This window comes from Enhydra lutris, unplaced genomic scaffold, assembly GCF_002288905.1.
Source record: "Enhydra lutris kenyoni isolate GAN:26980312 unplaced genomic scaffold, ASM228890v2 scaffoldscaffold26, whole genome shotgun sequence".
Classification (NCBI taxonomy): domain Eukaryota; kingdom Metazoa; phylum Chordata; class Mammalia; order Carnivora; family Mustelidae; genus Enhydra; species Enhydra lutris.
In genome coordinates, this window is record NW_019154110.1 from 22,790,473 (window position 1) to 22,807,649 (window position 17,177).

Genomic DNA, 17,177 nt, shown 5'->3' on the forward strand with positions numbered 1-17,177 from the left:
TCCGAAGGCTTCCTTATGTCACCTCCCAGTCAGGAACCTCCCTCCCCAGGGTAATCTCTTCTGATCTCTATCACCATAGATAATTTTGCCTGTTCTTTAAAAAAAAAAAAAAAGATTTTATTTATTTGACAGACAGAGATTGGCGCAAGTAGGCAGAGAGGCAGCCAGAGGTGAAGTGGGAGGAGAAGGCTCCCTGCTGAGCAGAGAGCCCAGTGTGGGGCTCCATCCCAGGACTCTGGGATGAGCTGAAGGCAAAGGCTTTAACTCACTGAGCCGCCCAGGTGCCCCAGTTTTGCCTGTTCTTGAACTGAACAGAAGTAGAATCATACAAAAGTTGCTCTCTTGTGTCTGGCCACTTTCATTCACATATCTGTGTGACTCATTCATGTTGTGTGTAGTGGTAGTTTTTCTTATTGCTACATAGTACTCCATTCTTTAATTAGAGCATGATTTACTTACCTATTCTACTACCGATGGACCTTTGGTTTGTTTTTATTTTTGAGCTCCAGTGAACTGGGCAGCTTTGGACATTTTAGTATGTGCCTTTTGAAGGACATAAGCATTCATTTCTGTTGGGTATATGTCCAGGAATGGAATTGCTGGGTCATAAGCTAGGATTAGAATTTTTTATTTCTGGGTGCCTGGGTGGCTCAGTCGGTTAAAGCCTCTACCTTCGGCTCATCCCGGGGTCCTGGGATCGAGCCCCACATCAGGCTCTCTGCTCAGCAGGGAGCCTTCTCCTCCCACTTCACCTCTGCCTGCCTCTCTGCTTACTTGTGATCTCTGTCTGTCAAATAAATAAATAAAATCTTTAAAAAAAGAATTATTTATTTCTAAATTTAGGGATCTATATGCCTGTCCTGTCATCTACCAAGTTAAAACCAGTGAAAAGGGGCTCTTGGCTGGCTCATTTGGTGAAGCATGCAACTCTTGATCTTGGGGTTATAAGTTCAAGCCCCACATTGGGTGTAGGGTATACTTAAAAAAACCCCAACAATAAAGTGAAGAAGTCTTAGTATGTAGGTACAAATCCTGGTAGTTCTACTTTTCTTTCTTTCTTTCTTTTTAAGATTTTGTTTATTGGACAGAGAGAGATCACAAGTAGGCAGAGAGGCAGGCAGAGAGAGAGGGGGAAGCAGGCTCCGTCCTGAGCACAGAGCCTGATATGGGGCTCGATCCCAGGACCCCGAGATCATGACCCAAGCAGAAGGCAGAGGCTTAACCCACTGAGCCACCCAGACGCCTTGATCTGCTTTTCGTTGTTACACAAGCAAGAGGCTATGACAAGAAACTAGAAAGCATCAAAGAGATATCTTCTCCTTTTTCTCTCATACTGTTTTCAAATAACAATTAAATCTATCAAGGGTTTTGTGCTTGATGTCTTCTATTACTACCGATGTTTGTTGAGGGTGAGTTGTAATCTCAATACAGCCGCATAGCTTGGGGAAATTCCAGTTTGCATGGGCCCTTTCCTGAAAGATGGCTCGTTCAGGTTTAGGTTGGTAAGGTTGAGCATGGCTGAGCCCACCTAGAGTCAGAATGGTTTGTTCTGTATAATTGCTGTGACGTTGGTGTGGAGTGGAAAAGTTCCTGCCCTCTCCAGAAAAACTGGAGAAAACGTAGAGTCAGAAGGATTTGATTTGGGAGGGATAGCAAAGGAAACAAAACCTCTGAAGGTCTGTGAAAGAAATTGATTTGAGTCTTCTGAATTTCACTGTTCAAAGGGGCCCTACAGAGGGACCTCCAGCAATTCTCGCAGAGGTGGGGCTCTCTCTCTCCCTCCCTTTTTCCTTTTAAGGAAATGTAAAGCCTGGAGGAAGCAGATAGGGGTCCTGGGCTTTCTGAACACTCAGTTTGGGTAGGAATGTGCCAGGGTCAGGTGCCAGGTCAGTATAAGAGGAGAGCTGCAGGGCAGAGAGGCCGGACATCTCCGCACAGGGCAGGCTCCTTCTTTCTTGGGGTCCAAAACTCCTGCAACTAATGTATGGCCAATTAGGCCTGGCTTCCCAGAAATTCTTTAAAACCCAGAAAAGGGGGGAGAAGAGGTCCTCTTTTCTGGCTGGTACTTCAGGATTTTGTAAGATCCTCTCCCATTCCTTCCTTCAACTTTTCTCTTTTTCTCTTTGTGCTGATGTCCCTGGGTCTCTCTCTCTCCATATTCAGGTCATGTGTGTCGCCTCTCTCCGTATCTCTTTCCACATCATTAAATTAAAATCCAGACCCTCTTTCACAGGCTACGTCTAGAAACTCCACGTCCGTTTCAGATCTGAACGTTGCACGTCCCAGGCCCCAGATCCTCCCTCATCTTCCGAGATCTTCTCCCCCCTCCCTCTCCTTCTGCCCCACCCCGATCTGGGAGCCGCCTGGGCGGTAGCTGGGATCCTTGGGGAAGGGGCTTCCGAGGCACTTCCCCGGACAGCGTACTATGCGCAACCGGAATTGGAGGGGCATCCGGAGTGAGCTGGGATGCTTGTACCCAGGATCCCAAGCCAGGGGCTCACAGAAATACCTTATAGTCTCCATTTCCCAGCCTCCTCTAGTTCACGCACATTCCCAGGTTCCCCTTTCAGGCGCTGAGCGGCCTCCGGCCCCACCCCCGACTCCCCCCACCCCACCCCCAGCCCAGGAGACGACGCGCACTTTATAGGGAGAGCTTTTTATTCTCTCGTTAAACCTGCCAAAGCCCAGGAGACAGGGAGGGAGAGGAGGCTGGCGGAGGTGGGGTTGGCTCCTCGTCTTCTCTCCCTCCTCCTCCTCCCAGTTCTCCCCGCCCCCTCCCGCCTCGGAGCTGGGTTTCCCCAAACTGGGAAGCAGCTTTCCTTGCTGTTGCAGTTTTCCAATGCAATAAAAGAGAGGGAGAGGGAGAGGGGAAGAAGGGAAGAGGGAGAGAGGGGAAGAGAGAGGGAAGGAGGGAGGAAGAGAAGGAGGGAGGGAGGGAGAGAGGAAGAGAAGGAGGGAGGAAGGGAGGGAGGGAGGAAGGAAGGAGCGGGCGAGAGAAAGACTGAAGCAGGGTAAAGTATTTTCGCAATTTCTGCCATGAAGATTTTATGAGCTTCTCTCCCCCCGGCCGCAGCCAATCAGCGCGCGTGCCCTGGCACCTGCGTGTCCTGCGTCAGGACGGCCGGGCTGGAGCGAAGGCAGGCGCCCTGCGAGCTGGGAGCGGTTTAAAACGCGTTGGATTCCTGGGGGCCTGGGTGGGGAGAGCGAGCTGGATGCCCCCCGGATCCCCCACCCCCAGCACCCCATGAGCCGACCCTCGGCCCCATGGAGCCCGGCGATTATGCCACCCTGGACGGGGCCAAGGCCATGGAAGGCTTGCCCGGAGCCGGAGGGAGCCGGAATCTAGCCTCCCGCTCCCCCCTCCCCAGCCACCCCGCCGCCGGGGCGCCTCCGCTGCTGCCCGCCGCCGTCAGCTATGCCCCCCTGGACCTGCCGGGCTCTGCGGAACCGCCAAAGCAGTGCCACCCGTGCCCCGGGGTGCCCCAGGGGACGGCCCCCGCTGCGGTGCCCTATGGCTACTTTGGAGGCGGGTACTATTCCTGCCGGATGTCCCGGAGCTCGCTGAAGCCCTGTGCCCAGGCGGCCACCCTCGCTGCCTACCCCGCCGAGACTGCCGCGCCCGGGGAGGAGTACCCCAGCCGGCCCACCGAGTTTGCCTTCTATCCGGGGTACCCAGGACCCTACCAGCCAATGGCCAGTTACCTGGATGTGTCGGTGGTGCAGACTCTGGGTGCCCCGGGGGAGCCCCGCCACGACTCCCTGCTGCCTGTGGACAGTTACCAGCCCTGGGCCCTCACCGGGGGCTGGAACGGCCAGATGTGTTGCCAGGGGGAACAGAACCCACCGGGTCCCTTCTGGAAGGCGGCATTTGCAGGTAACTTGCCCCGCTATTTTGGGTCACCTTGGTGCTGACAGGGAGGTTATAGGCCGCGCTGGCATGGGAGGAAGTGAAGGGAGCCTGGGCTGTGGGCTTTGCCAACCTAGGAGGCCATGGGACCAGCTTTTCATTAGGTCCGAGTGTTTGGTTCTTTTTGCTGCTGCTGGGGCTCAAGCTGTTTCCACCTCTCAGATCCCATGTTTAATTCCACCAAAATGACTCAATTCAGTGAGTAGGGGTGGTGGGGTGGGTAGGAACACAGATATCGGATATTCTTTAAAGAATTCAAGCCCTCATTTTGTCTCAGATGAATTTTTCAGTTTCCAAAGGAAATTTTAGATTTCCTGAAGTCATAACTTAGGGGTGCGTATATGTGTGCGTGTTGTGTGTGTATATGTGTGGTGTGTGTGTGCGTGCGTGCGCGCGCGTAAATGCATGCCCTTCTCTACCTAATTTGCCTGCAGGATCTGTAAGAGAGGCCAAGAGGCTGAAAATGCATGCGAGGGTGGGTATGTGTGACTGTGGGCAAAGGTCTGGCCATGCGTGATGGGTGTGTTTGCAGACCTGCAGTCAGTCGCGAGGACAGTGATAGGTGAGGGTGGCCTGCAGAAGCTTGGTCTTTCCAAGCCTAAGCGGTCATCAGAAACCAGCCGGAAGTGAAGGTGTCCCCTGGTGCTCTGGGGGAGTGAGAGTGTACGCGTGTCCAGAGGGTGATCTGGGTGCTCCTGTAGGATTACTTAGCTTGTAGGGCCGGGGGTCTTCGCCTGGGCTTGTGGGCAGAGGTCTGAACGAGGTTTTCTCTCCCTCCTTCTCCTGGGCACAGAGTCAGGCGTGCAGCACCCTCCAGATGGCTGTTCCTTCCGACGTGGCCGAAAGAAGCGCATTCCTTACAGCAAGGGGCAGTTGCGGGAGCTGGAGCGCGAGTATTCAGCGAACAAGTTCATCACCAAGGACAAGAGGCGCAAGATCTCGGCGGCCACCAGCCTCTCAGAGCGTCAGATCACCATCTGGTTTCAGAACCGCCGGGTTAAGGAGAAGAAAGTCCTGGCCAAGGTCAAGACCACCACTAATCTGTGAGGGAGATCCCTGGCTGGGAGGTGGGGGAGAAGTGGGAGTATCCTGGGGAGACCCAGAGCCCAAGGGTGCCAGGCTAGAGCACAGGACTCTGCTGAGGGGCTCCCAGGCCACAGCTCCTGGGCTGTTCCTCAGGGATGGCCCGGGTACCCCTGTGTGTTCTAGGGTGCCCGTGAGGCCCAGAGTTAACAGTTCAGTCCACCAGAGTAACACACCACCCACAGGGCAGGTGGTAGTCACAATCATTCATCCTGGTGGTGGCAGTAATCTTCATAACCAGTGTGAGTTACTATGATAATTAGTTTCATATTTTCTAATTAGAGCTCTGAAGAGCACTTTAGAAACTGCTTGCATGAATTGAGTTGATTATGAATAAACTTGGAGGGAGACCCAAGGCAGGGAAGCTTCCTCTGGATCCACTTCTGTTTCCAAATCCCATCCCCCATCCCAGTAACTGCAGCAAAGAGGAGAAAAGGCAGATTCATCCCTGTGACTACTCTTTCTTATTTAGCATTTTTGTAAGATGACCCCTGGGCAGGATGGACAACCCTGGAGGGCACCTCTCCCTTCCTCCCTCCGTCCCTCCCTTGCTGCCCACTCCCAAGGTTGTACCCAGCCATTTCAGAAGTCCCACTGTGAACCTTTAGATTTTGTCCTTGGGTGAAAATGAAGCCAGAGAGCTGCCCTCCTGAGTCCAAGTCCTCTTTCCTCCAGAAAAACTGAATTTGAGAAAGTGCCTGGATAATTCTCCATCTCTCATTTCCTTCCCTAAACTTTCCAAGTCTTCCCTTAACCTTCCCGGTGGTTTTGTCCAGATTATGGTTCATGGGGCATTTGGGAGCTGCATGAGATAGGTATTTGTGGCCTTGTAGACGTGCCCCTCCCAGGCACAAATAGTAACGGAACTAGAGAGTAGAATGTGACCCTACTGGCAGGCACGTCGCAAACACGCTGGAATAGCCAGGGTGGAGAGAAAACCAGAAAATGGCCCTTCACCACCCATCCCCCCTCTGCTTGCCTCCCCTTGGTACTAAGAGAAGCTTGCAGGGGGCCTTGGGCCTGGGAAATGGGGCAGGCCCTTTTGTGTGTATGTGTATGTGTGTCAGGGGAGAACAGTGGGTGGCAGAAACCCAAAGACCAAGGTCAGGCATCTTAGGCAACTGGGGCTGCAGATTTCTTTCCTTGTCACTTTGCCCTGGTTTAGTCCAAGTGCCCTGAACCCTGGGTGGATGGAAGATCACGTTGGCACCAACCCTCTTTTCTCCATCCACGTAGACAGAGACTCATAGTATGGAATTCCAGAAACCTGGGGCAGACTGGCTGTTTGCAGAGCTGCAGAGCCCAGGACCCTGACACGGAGTCTTTACCTCTGTGCTGCCTCCCTCCTGTTGTGTACCTGGGCCCAGGGCCCTGTGGGATTCAAGACCATGGTCCCACAGCCAAGTCAGCTGGTTTGCCCTGGGTCTTCCTGTAGCCTGGGCTGGGGCATCCCGGTGATCTAGAGCCCAGGCTCCAAGTGGAGAGGACCTGTACCACAGACGATCCAAGCCGCCATCGGAGCAGCCTGTGAGGCCCGCGGTGACCATCACAATAGCCTCTAGGAGCTGGCTCAGCCTCATGGTTCTCCAGGAAGCCCTGTGTTGCCCAGGGTTTGGGGTGTTTACAGCCCGCCGTTGGGTGGGACCCTAGTCCTGGCTCCTCTCCTGGGAATGAGATGGGAAGCAACTCAGATTCTCCTAAAATCTATTTACCAAAGAGGAACCCAGGGCTAAGGGGAAAGGCCCCAAAGATTGCCAGTCACCCTTCCCTCTTGGGTCTTGAGAGACTGTGTCGGCTTTGGGGTGTGTGTGTCAATTTTGTGATTAAAAACAAAACAAAGGGGCGCCTGGGTGGCTCAGTGGGTTAAAGCCTCTGCCTTCAGCTCGGGTCATGATCTCGGGGTCCTGGGATCGAGTCCCGCATCGGGCTCTCTGCTAGTCAGGGAGCCTGCTTCCTCCTCTCTCTCTCTCTACTTGTGATCTCTCTCTCTGTCAAATAAATAAAATCTTTAAAAAAACAAACAAACAAACAAAAAAACCAAAAAAACAAAAAACAAAACAAAACAAAACAACCTTCCAAGCCCCGTGGTCCAGTTTAAGCTCTTGGGTAAAGCGCCTGGCTCAGAGGAAGTTACTTCCTGCCTTTCACATTCTCCTTCAAGAGGTCTCCAGCAAGCAGCTTTAACTTTGCAGGTTCTCAAGAATAGTGTGTGCAGACCCCTTCCTCACCACTTCAGAAATGGCGAGACTTAGTGCCTATGGTCATGGGGGCAGGGTGTGGGACACATGAAGGGGGCTCCATGGTGCGGGGTCTCCACACGAGGAGAGGAAAAGCCCCACAAGGGGTTGACACTTTAGGACTAAACTAGCCAGCCTAGGTGGAGGCCTGAAAGAGACCTCGAGACTCTGCCCTCCCAGGGCTCTATCTCCTCCACACCGTTACCAGGGACTGAAAGTTTCGTTCTATTATTCGTTCGCAATAATTTCAGAACGAACAAAAGATTTGGGACTTCAGAGATTTATTTGGCTATCAATGTGAGTTTGTGGACTATTACAAAGGCAAGGGCGCCCCCTGCCGGCAGAAGTTTGCTATCTCAGGGAAACTCCCCGGGCGGCTGGGCCTTAATCCCCCAACCGAGCCTCTGGCTTCCGGATGCCTGGGGTCTGGGGCCTCCGGGGGTGGAGAATTTGGGGTAGCTCGTGAAAGAGCCAGGATCCGGAGCCGCCTGGAATTGGGCCAACGTACCGGCCCATGGATCGGTCCAGCAAGCGGGAGACCCAAGAAGAAGGCAAGGAGGGCCACACGAGAGACGTGGAATAAACAGGCCAGTCGGGCCTCCAAGAGCAGGGCTGCGGCACCTTCTGCCCCGGGTCTAGGACTTCAAGAGGCTGGAGTGTTATCTTCCTCCGCAGAGCAGTTCGCGGCGACACCGCCCCCTCGTATCCCCCCCATCCAGGGATGAACTTGGAACCTATGCAAAACAAAACAAATTTAAATTTCTTTTGGCTTTGAATCCTTTCATGAAACCCCTTTCCAAACACCATTTTTACTCCCGAGGCACATTAGACACCCCCCCCTCCCACCGAGACCGAGCATTTAACAATCTCTAGCTAATTTGTGTTCCATTTCAACAAAACCCATCTACCCGCAGTCGCTTGTCTACAGCGATTTGGTTTGGAATAGGGCCATCTGTAGCTACTGGGCAGCGTGTCTTGCTAAAAATTATTCAGCCTGAAACATGCGAACACAACGTTCATAAACAGGCAAATTCAGACAACATTCTCATAAACAAATGCACGGGGAAGCGTACAAATACACTCCCGAAAATTCCCCAGAAAGTCTTTATCTACCAGCGTAATTGTCTTCCGAGCTGCCCTCCACGCCCTCTCCCGGACTCCGAGCCGAACACCTCCCGCTGCGAGTCTCAGCAAGCGTCCAAACGGGATCAGAGGGTCGCGTCTACATCGGCTGCAGGACCGAAATCAGGTCTAACTCCTTTTTTTTTTTTTTTTTAAGATTTTTATTTATTTATTTGACAGAGATCACAAGTAGGCAGAGAGGCAGGCAGAGAAAGAGAGGAAGAGAAGCAGGCCTCCTGCTGAGCAGAGAGCCCGATGCGGGGCTTGATCCCAGAACCCTGGGATCATGACCTGAGCCGAAAGCAGTGGCTTTTATCCACTGAGCCACCCAGGCGCCCCCGAAATCAGGTCTAACTCCAAAGCAGTTGTATTTTATTAGGCTTCCGGAGGCTGAATTAGGGGGCACTGGTGGAGAACTGCACAGACGCGACCTCTGGAAGCTCTTTTCGAATCTAAATTCCCGCGGCAGCCCGGCGGAGAACCAGGCGGGGGGGCTCCAGCCCTGGGGTCCTTTACTCACGCTGGCGAACGCTGGCGGCCGCTCGGGACCCCGCGAGGCCGCGGCCCGCGGAGAATCCGCAAGGCTGTGTCCCCCGCCCTCACCCCGCCTTACTGTGAGTCGCTCCAGAGCCGGAAGCTGCCCCCGAGGCTGGAAAAAGGCCCTGATCGAGCCCCGCCAGCGCTCCCAGCGGCCCGGCTCCCCTCCTCCAACGCGAAAACTGCCCTCCCCTTCTCCCCTTCATTAAAGTTTTATCCGAGGTCCTAAGTGCTGGACTTTAATTAGGCTTCCTTCGGGGGAAGCTCTGCGCCGCCTCCTGCGTCTGGTCTAATAGAAGCCGCAGAGCTACAATGGTGGGTCAGATACGTAAACCTGCAATAAAGCGCGGGGCGCCTGCTGCGCGGGGGCCAAGGGAGGCCGTGCTGCTGTTTTTGAAGGAATTTGTATCTTCTTCTCCCAGACCTGAACAGTTCCTCTCCAGGAAAGGGGGCAGAAAGCCCTAGAGCGGCCCTCGGCCTCTCACCTGAGTGGGACACCCCTCTGTTCCCCGCCCCCGCCCCGCCCCCCCCCCCCGCCCCCTTTCCCCCCCCCCCCCCCCCCGCCCCCGCTGCTGATCTGGGCCCGGAGAGAGACTTAAAAACATCCAGTGGGGGCACTGATGCCAGCCTTTCTGCCTCCCTCCGCTACAAGTTGCCTCTGTCTAGAAAGGGGGTGGGGGGGTGGTCGATGGGGGGAAGGAAAGAGTTCCACCACTGGCTCCCCTCCCCTAAACTGACCCCGAAGTGAGAGAGGGGACGGCGGCAGCAAGAGTTCAGTCGCCCCCAGAATGAGGAAGAGCGACAGCTTTTGCCCGAGCCCGGAGGGAGGGGCAGAGACTTTGCCATTGAACTTGAAGTTTCTGGTAGGTGGTCTCCAACGCCTCCGCCCCTACTCTCTTAAACGCTTTGCAGGAAGAGGGGGGAAGTGGGAGGAGGGTGGGGGGGCACCTCCGGTCTTGGGAAGGCGGGAGAAGGTCAAGCCGCGGGGGAAAGCCTGGAGGGACTTGAAGAAGGGCTGGGGACTCCGAGGTTGGGGGGAGGCGAGGAGGCCTCTGTATGCACTGGGGAGGGGACACTCCGGCCTTCGCCCGAAGTGGGGAGCCTTCTGTTGTGCGCCCTCTCCCTGAGCCCCGCCCCAGACTCTGCTGGGAGGGGGGCACCCAGTGCCGCGCTCCTCTCCTTTCTCCTCTAGCCTAAGGTGAGCCAGCGGAGCCCTGCGCCGCTCGGAGGCTGAAACCTCCAGGCTGGCGCCTGCCGAGCTCAAGGCCTCGACGCAAGCTGACTCCCGGGCCGGCCTTTGCAGAGAGAACACGAGTGTTGTGCACCCATTCCTCAGACCAGGGACTGGCTAGTTTCAATACCTCCAAGAGTGCGTTTCTCCGTAATAAGGTAAACTAACTGACCCCATAGGCCGAAGGCGTTGCCGCTCTGTCTGGGACCCGCTTCAGAAAGCTCTGGAAGGTCTTCCCAGGAATGCGGAGAGTCCACGATCTAGGCGGGCAAGGAAGGGCGGGTAAAAGGGACTCGAGCTCAGAGACTGACCACCAGGCGAGGGCATCTCCACCTTGGTTCCTGGAGAGATGCGCAGCTGCGGGAGTGGAAAGCGCTTCGCAGCATGCGGGACGGGCATGGCCTGGGCAGGGGAGAGGCTGGCAGGTGGGAACGAGCGCCAGCCGCTAGGCCCCCCAGATGACCGCTGTTGGTCTCCGACTGAATGGAGTCCTGGCAGAGACAAAGTCAATATTATTGTTAATGCTACTGCTATTGTTCTTATTTAAAAATCAGAATTCTTTGCAACACACCTGTTTTTGAAAACTCGGTGAAAATTAACTGTAATGAAAACACTGATGATTGACTAACTCACCGTTAATAGAAAGGCTCTGGCCCTTAAAAAGATAAATCGGAGGGCACGTGGCTGGCCCCGTGGGAAGAGCATGGGACTTGATTTCCGAGTGGTGAGTTCAAGCCCCACGTTGGGTGTAGAGATGACTTAAATACATAAAATTAAAAAAAAATTTCAGTCTACTTTAGTCTCTGAACCGCTGCCCTCCCCCCACCCGGCCCCCACCATTCCTGAAGCCTTTCCAGAAGCTTGGTAAGCACCAGGATCTGAGGAGCAGCTGGAGGGGATCCACGCTGCTGGTGTTATGTGGACAGGGGCTCAGAGCCCGGATCAACAGCTGCGGGAGGGGGGCACTTGCCCAAGTCATTAGGCACTGACACTGCTAATCCTTTGGTTTTAAGGGAGACACAGTAATCTACACGCACACTCTGGACTCACCGGTACCCCTTTTCCCTCCACTCCAAGCGAACTCCTCCTGCTCATGCGCCCTTCGGAGCTACTGCTCTCACACTGACAAAACCTACAGTTGAGCGCACACTTCATAAAATGAGGAAATTGAGACCAAGAGAGGGTAAATTACTTGATCAATGTCCCTCGGCCTGCTGCAGCAGAGCTGAGCCCCAAAGCAGGAGCTCTTTTTTTTTTCTTTTAAAGATTTTATTTATTTGACAGAGATCACAAGTAGGCAGAGAGGCAGGTAGAGAAAGAGGGGGAAGCAGGCTCTCCGCCAAGCAGAGAGCCCGATGCGGGCCTCCATCCCAGGACCCTGGGATCATGACCTGAGCTGAAGGCAGAGGCTTTAACCCACTGAGCCACCCAGGCGCCCCAAAGCAAGAGCTCTTAATGTCTAAAATCCTCTGTCTACACCACCCGGAGAGATCAGGAATCCCAGTCTCTTCCTGCATGCCCCTTTTCACAAGGGCCCCCTCGACACTGACAAACACCTGTTTGCATCAGCAGCCATCTCCTGATGCCACACAGGTGCACGTAAACTCCTTAGACCTACCTTCTTCTGGGTGTACCAGGCAGACTTGCATAAGTGCAAACAACACCACCATCAACACGTGATTAAAGACAAACGGAAATTTAGTTCAATCCACTACTCATTTACCAAGGGCCTACCGCGTGCAGAATCTTCCCCTGGGGGTGGGAGGCTTTTGGAGAGACAATGGAAAGACCATCTCCCATCCCACTAAGCCCTGCCTCACGCTTGCCGCCAGATCTTGGGTCTATAGCTTCCTCAGATGGGACCTCTGATGTCGCGTGGTGGGGTCCATGACTACAACCAGAGCAAGTCTTTCTCACAAGTACTGAGAAAGATTCGCCCCTCTCCCCGTGGCATCTTGGGGAGTTTCCCAGAAAAGGTCGTCTTGGAGTAACACCTTGAAAGATGTTTATAACCTAAATCCGGGAGGGAAGATGCGAGCAAAACTCGGGGAGGAGGCTGGAAAACGCAGGCTGTGGAGAAAGATCGGTGGGGACCGGGTCTTTGGCTGGGCGGAGCAGGCAGAGAAGCGGGCAGGGGCGTCAGCACCGGGTTCTGAGAGCTGGGCGAAGCCTGCGCAGTGAGCAGTGAGCCGCCGCTTGTCGCCGTTCCTACGGTGACCGCCCCACTCCGGCGCAGGCAGGACTGCACCACATGTCGGCGTCGGCTACCGGCCGGGCACCGCAGGCCCCAGGCAGGGGAAAAGAGACAGCGGGACTGGTACCCTTCCTGAGGACCCGGGGCTCTCCATTCTAGCCTCGTCCTAGACCTGCGCTCGGCCTTTGTCCGACTGACAGTTGAGTTCACTGCCCTTCCCCCTCCAGGCAGGGTTTTGTCATCGAACTTGAGCCAGGCCATAAACATTCCTTCACCCCTCGGGGAGCTGGATCCGGCCGCGGAGCGGGCGGAGAGAAAGGGGGCAGGGGAGGGTTGTGGAAGGACCCGGAACGGAGGGGCCGGGCCGCTCCCAGCCAAGCCTGCACTGCTTTATCAACAAGCGTCTGTTCTTTGTCTTCTGCGGAAAACTCGCCAGGTCTGCATTAAAAATCCCGGTTATTGAGGCTCTCCAGCAAGTGAGAGCAGTGTAGTAGTCAGGATCGACATAATGGCAGCTTTTTCATTTTCACTCTTTGCTAAGTCATGTTTTCTTACCTTATTTTTAGGCAGCAAAATCCCCTATATATATTTTTTTAATCACTAGGAAAAACAAACGCATAAATAACGAAGGAGGGGCGCCTGACGAGCCTAGTCGGTGGAGCCCGAACTCTTGACCTCGGGGGTGGTGAGTTCGAGCCCCACGTTGGGTGTAGAGATTACTTAAAAAATAAAATCTTAAAAAATTAAATACCCAACGAATAATAGCTAGAGCAGATGAATTATTAGAGAACATTCGAGTACGTCATTCTGAGAAGGTCGCCTCTATTTTCAAAGAGCCCCTCCCCCAGCCGGGTGATTGCAGCCGGCAGCCGCGGAGGCCCAAGGAGCCCTCCGTCTCCTCAGGCTCTGCAACCTTGAACTTGGGAAATGGGGCGTCCTCCCCACCCGCACATTCGTGGCGGAGAAAATACTGGCCGGCGGAGACGCCAGACCCGGGAAGCTGGCGCGGCCTCCCCAGCGACAGAGCGGCGGAGGCTGCACAGAGCGGCCTGTGGAGACGGAGTTACCGGTTTGGGTTTTTTCCATTTTCTTCTTCTCCCCCCCCCCCTTTTTCTTTTAAGGAATCTAGGATCCTGGAGCAAGGGAAGATCAAAGACTTTATAATGCGGTCTCTTCCTGGCTGCATAAGCTGCAGTGTCATGGGGACAGGGCGCGCAGGGTAGGGGGACTCCGCTACTCCAGGTCCCGGTGGCGGCCGGCTTCCCCTCCCTGGCGGCTCGGCGACCGTCAAGAAGGCACCCAATACCGCCGAACCAACGAGAAGCACCTGGCCTCCTATTTGGGGCCAGATCTAGAGCCCGGAGGCAGCGCCACCCTGGCAAACCCGAGAAGAGGCCTGAGGGAGTTGTCGGGATGAGGGGCTCCCCGTTCTACCCAGTCCCCCATTTGGTTTTTGCCTGATACGGGACTCGGATCGAAGGGGTTTGTCGTTTCATCTTCCTCTGCGACCTTGGATCCCCAGGCTTTCTGGGCCCTGGAAAGATCCCAGCCAGGCCTTCTCCCTTTGTCTAACTTTGCAGGAGAGGGGTGGAGAGGCGTGGCACCTGGGTCAAGTTCACTGACCAGGGCCACATCTTTTAGGGCAAGTGGGGCCAAGGTTGGCACCCAGACCAGGAGCACCCTAAGCAATCAGGACTTTGTGTGTGTAGTGGGGGCTGGGAAGCTGGGGCCGAGGAGGGGGAGGAGGCGGAGGAGGCGGGGAGGCAGAAGCCGGTAGAAGGGCTTTTCAATTTTAGTTTGTTGTTTGATTCTCACATCCCTGCCCTCCCCTCCCCTCCTTTCTGTACAGGAGAAATCACGGGATCCATCGGAAATGAAGGCGTTTGTGTGGAAAAATAAATGTCAAGATCTCATGGAGTGAGCTTCCCAGAAATGGTAGTAAGTTTTTGGCACTTGGGTCGTTTTTGCGTTAGTCCGGTCCGGAGTTTGTGAAAATTAAGGATTTACAGTGTTGGACACAACCTTTTCTGTGGAATCCGATTCAGAGTAAAAGAGGCCACATCTAAAGTTCCCCAAAGGCTTCAGACTAAAACACATTGAAATGATTACCCCCAACATTCTTGCCTTAAAAAAAGAAAAAAAGAAAAAAGAAAAAACCCTCAAAGTGCAAAAAACATATCCAGATCACAGAAAAGAAAATGTGGAGCTTTAAACCCATGCCTATTTTAAAAACTAATTTTAGTAAACAAGCATTTAAAACATTTTTTTTTTTCCCATTTGAGATTTTGGTACTCCTGTTTTATAACCACTGCTATAGTGACTTTTGTGTCCCCTCCTCCCCACCTTAGTTATACACATCCTGTCCTGGTTTCCTTTTCTTTTTAATTTTTTAAAAGCAAGCTCTACGCCCACTGTGAACTCAAATCCTGATATGACTGACCCAGCCAGGCGCCCCATGATTTTAAGAAACACTATACTCTGACTACATCCTAGGCAATTTTCCAGGTTATTACAGTCTTCAAAATGCCATTTAAAAAACCACATAGGGGCGCCTGGGTGGCTCAGTGGGTTAAAGCCTCTGCCTTCTGCTCAGGTCATGATCCCAGGGTCCTGGATGGAGCCCCGCATAGGGCTCTCTGCTCAGCGGGGAGCCTGCTTCCCCCCCCCACCTCCCCCCACCCTACTTGTGATCTCTGTCAAGTGAATAAATAAAATCTTAAAAAAATAAAAAACCATATAATGTGCCACAAAATAAGTTGTTGTAATTTAGAAAACCATTTCCCCAAATGTTTGTCCTTTTGTTTGATCCACATTTAAAAAGAAAATAGGTTTTTTTCTAATTAGAAAAGTAACAAATTCCATCATCCAGAATCTCAAAGATAAAAAATACAATGACAAAAATAAAATCCATCCCATATTCTACCATCTAAAGTTTATCAAAGCTAATATTTTGTTGTATTTTCTTCAGTTGTTTTTCCTTCCCTATGCATATAATTTCAAAACTGAGTTTCTGCATGAACATTTGTGTATCTTGCCTTTTAATTTAATATTATTCTCAGTGTCATTAAATGTTCTCCAAGAGCATGGTTTTAAGGATTGCATAGTATCTAGTCCTTGAGGTATGTCATCAAGTGGAAAACCATTTCTACATTATGGATCATGGAGATAGTTTCCATGTTTACTTTTAAAAATAATTCATAAGCGAGAAAGAGAACACTGTTATGCCCCTAAGTATGTTCGATAGGGAGATGGGAGTTGAATCTTCAAAATTCAAGCACTAGAACGCTTCACATTTTCTAGGTAAAAAATTCCTCCTCCCCAGTATTGATTGGGAGGGAACAAAAGGGGGGCCCTTTAGAGTGCTTAAAATATTCCACGTTTCTATGAGGGTGGTGGTCACATGGGTGTGGATGCCTGTGAGAGATTAATTAAGCGGAACACGTAGGATTGGTACACTTATAAAAATTTTAAACTGCTCTCACACTCCTGCAAGTTTATGTCTGTTTCCATAGAGAAAGAACAATGCAGGAAACAGGTTGAGGAAGGGAGGGAGGGGTGGGGACCAGCCCAAACTGGATCCAGGCACCCCTTGGCTAGGTTCACACAGCCCCAAAGTAAATATTTGACAGCTAGTGATGAGGGGGAGAACAAGAGCCTGGCCCTTCTCCCTGCCCCCAGCGCTAGCCCTTGTTAAGTAAAGATGGGTTTTCTTTTCCTTTTTTTTTTTTTAAAGATTTTATTTATTTATTTGACAGAAGAGACATAGCGAGAGAGGGAACACAAGCAGGGGGAGTGGGAGAGGGAGAAAGCAGGGAGCCGGATGGGAGGCTGGATCCCAGGGCCCCAGGATCATGACCTGAGGCCACCGAGGCGCCCTGGATTTTCTATTATAGTTGCGCTCCACTCCGTGGCTTTGAATTTCCCTGGTGAGCAGGGGAGGAGTAAAAGTAGGGTAGAAGAGGTTTATAAAGAAGGTTAAGATGGACAAATAAGCAGCTGACCCTGCTAGCGTTGTCATGGGAAATAGAAGTGGGCTGCTTTCTACATGATGTAAAAATTTTAAAAAATCTCAGGAAAAAGATTAATTTTGGATCTATGTTGCCATCTACTTTTTCACTTAGAGAGATGGCCAGCAGGACCCAGAGCCTTTGGGGATAACTGCCCTCCCGGTTGACAAGGAGGAGTTCTGAGAGCCCGGAGTAATGTCTGGTGTCTGAGTCTGGTTTTATTGGCACTACCTGGTGTGGCCCTGCGTGCTGGCCGGAACACGTGCTTAGTCCCTGGGATGCGGGAGGAGAGGAGAAAACCCTTCAAGCTATTTGGCACCAGTCATTTCTTGATGTCCTTCGGATAGAAGACAGTTACAACCACGGCTGAGTGTTCAGCTATGATTTTTTTATTCATAAAAAAGTTCAGCTATGATATTTTTATTTTTTATTTATTCACTTACTTTTTATTTGTCTTTATTAATTTAATTTTTTAAATTAAAAAAAAGTTTATTTATTTGTCAGAGAGAGTGCGGGCACTCGTAAGCAGGGACAGTGGCAGGAAGAGGGAGAAGCAGGCTCCCTGCTGAGGAAGGAACCCAATGTGGGACTCGATCCCAGGACCCTGGAATCATGACCTGATCAGAAGGGACACCCTTAACCGACTAAGCCACCCAGTCGTCCCTTTAATTTAATTCTTTTTTAAAGTAGACTTCCCACCCAAAATGGGGCTTGAACTCACAACCCTCCCCTGATCTGATCAAGCCAGGCAGGTGCCCAGTGATTTTCAATTCTTTTTTTTTTTTTAAAGATTTTATTTATTTGACAGAGAGGTCACAAGTAGGCAGAGAGAGAGGGGGAAGCAGGCTCCCCACTGAGC

The 17,177-nt window shown here is 52.5% G+C and overlaps 1 protein-coding gene and 1 long non-coding RNA gene across 2 annotated transcripts in view; one reads left to right on the forward strand and one right to left on the reverse strand.

Moving 5' to 3' along the window:
• Window positions 1-3,264: 3,264 nt before the first annotated feature.
• Window positions 3,265-4,954, forward strand: LOC111151814 (homeobox B13). Its single transcript, XM_022510031.1, has 2 exons — window positions 3,265-3,874; window positions 4,701-4,954. The coding sequence occupies exons 1-2, from the start codon at window positions 3,265-3,267 to the stop codon at window positions 4,952-4,954; spliced, it is 864 nt and encodes a 287-aa protein (XP_022365739.1).
• A 2,858-nt stretch (window positions 4,955-7,812) lies between these two features.
• Window positions 7,813-17,177, reverse strand: part of LOC111151739 — a 56,862-nt gene continuing 47,497 nt past the window's right edge. Inside the window, exons 2-3 of the long non-coding RNA XR_002640872.1 lie at window positions 10,290-10,608; window positions 7,813-7,961 (exon numbers count right to left, since the gene is read on the reverse strand). This is a non-coding gene — a long non-coding RNA (uncharacterized LOC111151739). The remainder of the gene's footprint in view (window positions 7,962-10,289; window positions 10,609-17,177) is intronic.